General features: G+C 37.4%; 1 protein-coding gene across 18 annotated transcripts; it reads left to right on the top strand.

Moving 5' to 3' along the window:
* The first annotated feature begins 2,494 nt into the window (after positions 1–2,494).
* On the top strand, positions 2,495–8,346 carry BIR1 (BAK1-interacting receptor-like kinase 1). Of its 18 annotated transcripts, none has more exons than XR_015974871.1 (6): positions 2,603–2,735; positions 2,832–2,988; positions 3,164–3,262; positions 4,755–5,693; positions 5,811–7,039; positions 8,065–8,346. XR_015974871.1 is itself a non-coding variant. In XM_088714866.1 (5 exons), the coding sequence occupies exons 4-5, from the start codon at positions 4,860–4,862 to the stop codon at positions 6,807–6,809; spliced, it is 1,833 nt and encodes a 610-aa protein (XP_088570992.1). In that variant the 5' UTR covers positions 2,554–2,735; positions 2,832–3,005; positions 3,164–3,262; positions 4,755–4,859; the 3' UTR covers positions 6,810–7,161. The 18 variants fall into 18 exon arrangements, 9 of the variants coding, with proteins under 9 accessions (XP_017698009.3, XP_008788252.3, XP_088570991.1 ...); XR_015974869.1 differs by having other exon boundaries at positions 2,832–3,005; XR_015974872.1 differs by lacking the exons at positions 2,832–2,988; positions 3,164–3,262 and adding an exon at positions 3,589–4,023 and having other exon boundaries at positions 2,532–2,735.
* The last annotated feature ends 1,525 nt before the right edge of the window (positions 8,347–9,871 follow it).

Below are 9,871 nucleotides of genomic sequence, written 5' to 3'. Positions count from 1 at the left end.
TTCTGCCTTCTCCCAGGAGTGGAGAGCATGATTGCGAATTCGTTGGAAGGGTTTAAGTGTGTTTGAGGGTGAGTTAACACTCTTTGGATCCTCTTGAATTCTTGCTTGAATTGGAGTGTTCCAATTGGATATTTATCTATTGTGGAAAAACTCACAATTGAGCATATGATTCTTGTTAAGCTCTAGTTACGGGTGGCAATTAATTTGTCTCAACTTGTTATTGATAAAATGGTTAGATATAGGTTTAGATTTTTAATCCATTTAATAAATCGGTGAAGTTCGAATTGGAAGATTTATCTAATGTGGAAAATCTTACCATTGAACATAAAGCTTTAGTACATGTTTAATTTGTCTCAACTCATGTTATTGATAAAATGGTTAGATATTAGTTTAAATTTTTGACCTATTTAATAAACCGGTGACCTATTGTGCCATCCTAAGTCTTTGGTGCCGTTCTTTGCACGGTGCATTAATAAGCCCATCACCATCCTCGTCTTTGGCCACCTCACAGACTCTGTCATCTGCCGTCATCATGGCTTCGGCCAAATCCCGCCGGATCCGGAGCATCTCCACGGCCGGCCCTCCGGCACCTCTCCCCATCTGATCTAGCCCTCCGCGTCCCCAAAATTTTCCCTGTATCCCGGTCAAGCTCTGTGGTTGGAAATGTAATTTGATGGAGGAGTCCCAAGATGGGTCCACACTGAAAGTCCCTAGAAAAAACGTCCGCGGGATGGCAGTTTTCCACCTGGGCCCGTCCGTCTTTAACGCCGGCGTCAAAAAGCTCACGTAGCTTGGTTTTGTGTTCACACCAGGTCCCCGACCAGTCGGCTGGAGTCAGTTAATTCCCCCAACAGTTAAACCCACGTTTCACACCCATCGCAACCCGTCTCTTGCTGGGTCCCACGTTTCTCACCCTCAAAAAGAGAGTACGGGTGCAGGGTTCCCGAAAAAAATTTGGTCACGTTGGTCGGCACTCAGGAATGGCCGAAAAGGACATGCGAAATAGGGTACGTGGCGATCATCCATTTGTAGATAATGCTGCTCTCGGGTCTTGGCAAAAGTTGTCCCTAGATAACGTGTTGGGAGGACCGACTCATGAGCAAGGAGAAGGACAACTTTTCTACATTGACTAGAATCCAGGGACACTGGACCCATTCTTATTTCAGCACTATTATATTACAAATAATTAATATCAAAACCAGATGGAAACAAGTTATAATGGTCCAGACTTGAACCTTTATGTTCTCTTGTTTAAAGGATTTTAGAATAAACTACTTTATTTTAATATTGACAAAAAAATGAGGCATTTTTCAAATGCAAACATGCATCAAACTCAATTAATACACATATATTTGATATTACAAAAATAATCTTCTTTATTTTCTTTTTTTAAAGGATATTTTTTGGCAAAAACAATTCCTTTTAGTTGCTTAAACAAAAAAAGAAAAAAGACTTTACTGGGCTACTGCTTCAGGTCTTGAAAATGAAGACCATTTAGTTTGATTAATACATTGATATTGGCAATGGAGCAAAAGACTTGAATACTTTTCTTATAGATAGTTCAGTTCCGTGTCAGTTTGTGCAGGAGGAGTGGAAATGGGATGGAAAAAGTGGGGACTAACCCCTCCTAGCCTATAAAAAGGATAAATTAATCTAATAGGATCTACTCATTCCAATCGAGTCATTCTTGCCAAATAAAAAGGCAAGCTTTTTATGAATTTGATAATTGAGTAATTTTTATACAAAATTACCACGAAATGCTCCAATATAATCTCAAATGATTTTTTTTACTAAAGAAAACATAAACTTAAATTCGTAATAAAAAATATTCTGTGTGCCTCAAATGGTGCCTCGATATGCATCTAAACTAGATTTTTGTGGAATCATCAAGGATGGTACAAGTGTTAAAAGCTAAATAAACAACTCCACCTATTAAAATTATGTTTAGTCCTTGTTCGGGATCGATGCTTGATACGCTAAGCAATATTTTTGGCAAATATAAAAGTAAAATAAATATTTTTTTTGATTCTTATTTAAAGCCTCAATATATTTTTACTATAGTACAAAGTTTAGAATCCAAAAAGAAGAAGCATAGATTAGGTATTTGGAAGAAATTTTTCTAAATTTCACCAAATAAAAATAGAACATGCCCTATGAATTTTATAAAATAAAACATAGATATGTGTATTGAGATAACTAGCATTTGGAGAGACAATAATAAGGAACAAACCCACAACGTCACTAATAATTCAAAGTTCAAACAATAACAAACGCCAACTACTCTGAAAACACTATTTGGGTTGAGAAGAGTGAGCTGTCTAGTGCATTCTGAGATATACTATATTTTAATTTTTTTAAATGTATCAATACTAGAGCTGTAAGAATCATTTATTTTAGCAATAATAATATACGAGGTTTTGGGGGAAGGGGAGGAAAAGTATATATATATTTTTTTGGGTAGAAATATATATAGCATTTTGTGACTTTTAACTTTGGGGGGAAAGGGCAACAAACTGTTGCTATTGGTGGTGGGGTTGGCTGAGTCTTCCAAACGACTCCACCCCTTCTTTTTCTATCCTGAGAAGTCTTCCACCCTCGGGTCGTTGCTGATTTCCGCGTTCCCATTCAGGGCAACCCCTTCTCTCCTCCCACTTTTTTGTTTTTTTTTAAGGGTTTGGACTGGATTTCGTCGGTCGGACTCCTTTCCGCTCTTCTACGAGCCATGGCCGTCTCTGGTGAGTGACCAGGTTGCGATTTTTATGTCATTTTTTCAAGAATTTAAGCTACTCTTTTAGTCTGTGAGTAGGTTGTTACTGGAATCTTCTTGCTAGTTTGGATCAAGTTGGCATCTTTGATCTTTCTTCCGGGGGGTGTGCTTGGAGTTTAGTTGTGCTGCTGAATTTGGCCTCTCTAGTGATGGAGTTTTGTGAATTTAGAGATCTCGGTGGTGTTCTTCAATGTTTTTCTCCACCAATTTTTTTGGTAAAGGTTCGGCTTTTCATATGGTGGGTTTGATGGGGGAACTATGGGGCCAAAAGAAATTTTATTTTGAATATTGAATTTTATGTTTTCTTCCATTAGGATCGCAGTTCAGTTATCCTCTTTTTGTACGCCTTGTTTGTCATGTATGAAATGTTCTGATTCTTCTTGTTGTTGTTATTAGTAATAATTCTGGATTGAACTTGCTGAGTTTTGATGGTGGAAGTGAAAGGTCTTCTGAGGTTGATTACTCAATAACATGCGTTTTTTTGGATCATAAATGGTAATTTCTTATGGTGGTCTGTCTGCTGGAAATGATCTGTTTTTTTTTTCTTTAGATAATTGTGCATACAAGTTGCTGTGATTTGATGGTGGAAGTGATTGGTGTTTTCTGAGGTTAATTCTATGATTATTTGGTTTTTCTGTTTATATATTGGTAACTTATGTGATTGGTATAGTTGGATCTGATGGGTTTAAAATTGGGTTTCTAGTCATTAAGGTTTTGTGGGTTTAAAATTGCACCTTAGTGCTCTAGTTGTTTACTTTTATGTTACTTTATCAGGTCTATTTTCTTATCTCCTTGGTTGAACTTTTAGCTTCCTGAATCAGTGGCTTTGGATCTTGCTGGAATTTGGTTTTGAGTTTCACTGGGTTGGAAGTGTTGGATAAGAGAGTTCAATAGGTCGACAGTCAGGGCCAAATATTCTTTCTGGCGTACAGATCTTTTATGCTGATTACAAGGAAGCAGCAGATTTCTTTTTTCCATTGGTTTTTCCAAATATGCCTTCTCCTCCAATCCTTTAAGTTCTGGTGACAAAATAACTTTTCTAGGATTGGAGCCTGTTGGGCCGAGTTCTTGGGTTGTACGGTCTGGAATCGAACAGTTTCTATATTCTGCATAGTGTACTTCTTCTGTTGTGCAGACTGTGCATGTAAATTGCTCGTCTTTTTTGGATTCATTCTTTCCGTTCTGAATAAGTCAGATATTGGTGTTTTTGATGGGTGGTGGCGCTAGAGTTGAATATGGTCAGTGAATATTAATATGTGAGTCAATTATTCTGTGTGGTTGGATCTTTTGTGATTCTAACTTGCTTCTTAATTTTTCTATCAAGCATGTGTATGGTTCATCTAATGCTCAGGTAAAAGTTGAATTAGGTTTCACTGCTGCTTCTTCTTCTTCAAGCAGACAAATGTATCATCAGATTTGTTTTGCTTGCTCATTCTACATGTGACGTATAATCTTTGAGGTTGTGTATGAGTAACTAAATACTTCCTGTCCCTATAACTGTTTTCTCTATTTTTAGCTGTTAGACTGAGTTCTAGCTCTTGGTAGTGACATGTTTTACATTGTGATCTCTGTGTCATGTCTTTACTATGTTATGGCATGAAAATTGAGGACATATGGCCAAAGTTCTTCTTTCGCCGTCTCACCTGTTGAACTTCCATATGGTTGTCTTTACTCTTCGGAACTTCCTGGCCTTTGAACCTTACTAGGAGAAACCTTCTAGATAGGGGGATAAACCCTCTTTGGAACTCTCCAAGAACTCGTACGTACACCTGCTTCCTAAGCACTTCCTTCCTACGAAGTTTTTAAATGTCTGCTTTCCTGAACCCGCATCTACTTACTAATATTTTTAACATTCAAGGCGGAATATATTAAATTACTTGGCTGCCTTTTGCTTGTTGGGTTTAGAATCTGTAGTTATTATAATATATTTCTTATTTAGCATGATAAAATCCATTTTTTTAAAAAACTTGGTTCATATTTTGTGCAGGTACAACTGGAACCTGGAGAGCAATAATGCTTGTCCATTATATAGCTTCGTCGGTTGCCTAGTATCTGTGTTCAGCAGACGTGCCTAGTTTGTTACTTATTGTTTATGGCCATGGAAAGTATAGCTGTCGCTATTCTTCTTCAAACCCTTCTCTGGTTATGGCTGGGTAATATATGTTATGGTACTGAAACTGATATTAAATGCCTGAAAACATTACAACAATCATTGAAAGACCCCAACAACATGCTGACATATTCGTGGAAATTTGATAACTTGACTGAGGGCTTCATGTGCAAATTTAATGGCGTAGATTGCTGGCATCCTGATGAAAGCAGGGTCCTTAATCTGCATCTCTCCAACATGGGTCTTCAAGGACAATTCCCGTCAGGCCTTGAGTATTGTACGAGTTTGACTGGACTGGATCTCTCAAGCAACAACTTTTCTGGACCCATTCCAGCTGATATCTCAAAAAAGCTGCCGTATGTAACTTCTCTTGATCTCTCCTATAACAGTTTCTCAGGTGAAATTCCAGTGAACCTGTCAAATTGTACCTACCTTAATATCCTCAATCTTCAACACAACCGACTGTCTGGACAGATCCCTTGGCAACTGAGCCGTCTTGATCGATTGACGACATTCAGTGTGGCTGACAATTTGTTGACAGGACCAATTCCTTCATTTAAGAATTCCTTCGATGCTATAAACTTCGCAAACAATAAAGGGCTTTGTGGGAAACCCTTGGATAATTGCAAGGGACCTCCAAAGAAAAGCCATACTGCAGTCATCATAGGAGCAGCCATTGGTGGTGTGCTATTTACCATCATAATTGTGGGAGTTATTCTATTCTATTGTTTGCGTAACGTGCCTATCAAGAAAAAGGAAAAGGATGCTGATGAAAACAAGTGGGTGAAGAGCATAAAGGGAGCCAAAGGCATCAAGGCAAGCTGACTATATTTCATGTCCTCTTAATTTAAATCTTTAATGACACCTTAAGTACTATATTCTTTTTATCTTATTTAAGGTCCATATAGACTTACAATGAATTCTTATATCCAGGTTTCTATGTTCGAGGAGTCCATTTCAAAAATGAAGTTGAGCGATCTCATGAAAGCAACCAATGATTTTAGCAAAGAGAACATCATTGGTACAGGGAGAACGGGAACTATGTACAAGGCGATGCTTTCTGATGGCTCTTATCTTGCTGTCAAAAGGCTACAGGATTCCCAACATTCTGAATCACAGTTCACCTCAGAGATGGCAACATTAGGAAATGTAAGGCATCGCAACTTGGTTCCTCTTCTGGGCTATTGTGTTGCTAAGAAGGAGAGGTTGTTAGTATACAAACACATGCCCAGGGGGACCCTTTTTGATCAATTACATCAGGTGGATGGCGAGGAGAAATTAATGGAATGGCCACTGAGGCTAAGAATCAGTATTGGGGCAGCAAGAGGTCTAGCATGGCTTCACCATAGTTGCAACCCCCGCATCCTTCATCGTAACATAAGCTCCAAATGCATCCTTCTGGATGAAGATTATGAACCTAAGATATCTGACTTTGGACTTGCAAGGCTTATGAATCCAGTTGATACCCATCTTAGCACTTTCGTCAATGGTGAGTTTGGTGACTTGGGGTATGTGGCCCCTGAATATGCACGGACTCTGGTGGCAACTCCAAAGGGCGATGTTTACAGTTTTGGAACAGTTCTACTTGAGCTGGTTACTGGTGAAAGACCAACTCAGGTGTCTAAAGCTCCAGAAAGCTTCAAAGGCAGCTTGGCGGAGTGGATTACGTATCTTTCAAACAGTTCTCTTCTTCAGGATGCCATTGATAAGTCCTTAATAGGAAAGGATTATGACAGGGAGCTCCTCCAGTTTTTGAAGGTTGCATGTTCTTGTGTTCTGTCAGATCCTAAGGAGAGGCCAACTATGTTTGAAGTATACCAGCTCCTAAGAGCTATCGGGGAAAGATATCACTTTACTGCTGATGATGAAATAATGCTGCAACCTGAGAGTACTGATGCTGATTACCTGGATGAACTTATTGTGGCACAGTGAGACAGTTGGCTGAATGCAGAAGAAAAGCAAATTATCACTAGTTTTATGAATTCTTGTGCTACAACCCCCTTTTTCTATTCATGAGATACACTTTTACCTGCCTTGCACATGCATAGCACGTGCTCGAGTCTCGTAATTGTTTTGCTGAAAGGAGCAAAGCAGCTTAGATCAAATTATCATAGATGGAGAGATCTATATGTACTGCCCACTGGCTGTCTTTTGTATATCAGGTATATGTAGATTGCCATGCTGCATATTTTAGGTGAAATTTTAGTTTTCTAAAATAATGTATACACTATCAATTAGACAGTGATTCTAGTATTTTACTTGCCTTTTTGTGGCGAAGACATCATATCACCTTCAGGTCTATCTTTCCAAGTTCACCAAGAAGCATACGTAATAATTAGCATGTTTATTCCGTTGAAATGAGCTCCATAAGCTACAGGGGTACAGGTTGATTTTGTATTCGAATCCAAAATGTTTGGTTTTTAATCTCTAGTTTTTTTTCTTCTCCTTCTGCGTGAAGGAAGTTGACAGTTGAAATTTTACATTAAATGTTTTGCATGGAATAATGCAGACCTGAACTGAAATTTTACTTCTTAATAATCACAACCATGGCAAATATGGGATGTCGCATCTCCTGCACCGTTCTTTGTTTTATCATGGGACCACATCAGTTCAATTTAGTTCTTCTTTGGTATTGTCCTAAACTTTTCCTCCCAATTGCTGGCCGCCTGCTCTGTTAGAAAATGCCTCACAAGCGTAATTGGTTCGATAACTAAATTCAAAATTACTGACACATAAATGAATGACCCTTAAAGCAGGAACAAGATAGTGATCTTAAACTTTAGAGGTTGAATCACTGTTGTTTATTTGACTTGTTCCAATTACATAACTAGTTGCCTTTTCTTTCCTTCCTTTTGAGTGAATATGAAAGTTTTAGATTTGGCTAAATTAATCCCAGAGAGTGATTTTAAACTGCAGAAACACTGTTTTTCATTTGGCTTGTAACAGTAACTTTACTAGTTGCTTTTTTCTGTCTTCTCTTTTGGATGAATATCTCATATTTTATTCAAATTTGGCTAAATTAACCTCATACGTAACCTGCTCACATTAGAAATGGCTATTTATTGCCTTGTTGCTGATTTTATTCATCCAGATGATTGCTTATCATTGTACTGAGATTGCTTATGTTTTATGTTTGGCTCCTGGAAGTTTCTCAAATCTTTTAACATAAGTCTTGATGCCTATGTAGATAAAGACCAGCTGACACTTTGATTGCGAGAGTTTCAACTTTCTTCGGCAAATTTCAACATTGAAATTGCATGACATGATCTTATCTGTCACAATTAAAGCTTGATATCCAGCAGTAAAATGTGGGGAACTTTGCAGGTGCTATTTGAAATATTAATATATTATAAAGAGATTTATGAGACTCACTTGTGCATCTAGGGACTTGCAGTAAGGGTGTAGACAAAGCACTCTTAAAGCATATTTAGTTTTGTTCCAAATATGAAAAAAACTGTGTTTCTCTCCCTTTCCCTTTCTTTTGGTAGTCTATATGAAAAATGGTTTCCAATGTCTCAAAGGAAAATCCTAAAACAAGCTTGGGTGGATTTCTTCTCCCTTTGTTCCAGAAACAAAGTGTTAGAATGATTACCAAGTCTAGCAAATTACTGCAATGACCAACTCTAGCAAATAACAACAAGAGTTATGTGCCTCGGTGACCAAAGACTGAAATCTTTGAATAAATATTAAAAAAAAATCAATATCTAAAAGTAGCAGTTAATCTTAAGGAAAATACTTTGGGGTGTCTATTAATACACATGGAAAGTTTATAAGACTGCTATCTTAGTGATTCATCATTCAACCACCCCCTAAGTATCAGGTTGCACAAATCTCCTTTCTCCATGTGACAAAGGGAACTTTAGCATTGCTCCAACCTTATATAATTATACCGGCTGAGATGATATCTCGAGTCTTATACAGCTTAGAACTCAGAATATCTCAATCCATTTAAAAATTTTTCCATTTTTTATCTGGATTGAGATGCACTAAACCACCATCCATCTTTGATATCGTCCATGGTGAATATCTCAGCAATTGGGAACCTTAGCTCCATATTCTTGAATAGATGGTGTATTCAATCAAAAAAAAAAAAACAGAGAGAAAAAAAAGATGCTGATGATACCACTACATTTAGGTAGTTACACGTTTTGCCGTATCGGTTGGAATTGAATGGTACGTGATGTACCATACAGATATTTGGTACATCGAAAAAAATTCTATACCGTACCGATACAGTATTTGATGACACTAGTATGGAGTCCAGTATCGAGATAATAAATTTTGGATGGTTGTACTTAATCATGAACAGGGAATCATCTTATCTGGTATTCCAATGGTAATATGCAAGTCGTCATCTTTTAGTTGTGTTTAGATGTCGAGCTTAAATTATCTGTTGATAAAATCGTGCACCTTTGATGAGCCCCATACACACACACACACACACACACACACACACACACATATATATATATATTGAGAGAGAGAGGCTACGAGATCTTTAAAATTTTGATAATATAATAAATAATTTATATTATCTCTAAAATTTTGGGATCATGAATTTCTTTTCTCCAACGATCTAAATTTTATATGCCGACCTTTAAAACGGGCTTAAAAATCTCTTGTCTAATGAGAGGGCATTGAAAAGTAAGTGTGCCTTTTTTTTTTTTTAAGGAAAAAAAAAGTCTACGACAAAGTCTCCGCCCAAGATTGCTACAGGTCAACATGGTCCCACCGGTCAACATCACCGCGTGAATGAGGCCAATTCTCGTCGGCATAATTTGTTTCCAGGATAGCTATTCTAGAAAGATAGTAGCTAATCCTCACCTATGATTATTAAATAACAGTTCACTTGTTTTTTTTTTTTTTTCAATACTTGCTCATTTATATGAGTAATTGATACATATACAAGTGTATCGGTATGTAAATAATTTCTCACTATTATGACCATGATTCCTCACTAAATGAGGTAAACAATTCGGTTAGGTTGCTCATGG

Source organism: Phoenix dactylifera, chromosome 2 (genome assembly GCF_051530095.1).
Source record: "Phoenix dactylifera cultivar Ajwa chromosome 2, Ajwa_hap1_PhDact_Kaust_v1.1, whole genome shotgun sequence".
Lineage (NCBI taxonomy): Eukaryota > Viridiplantae > Streptophyta > Magnoliopsida > Arecales > Arecaceae > Phoenix > Phoenix dactylifera.
This window is presented reverse-complemented; position numbering and strand designations above follow the sequence as displayed.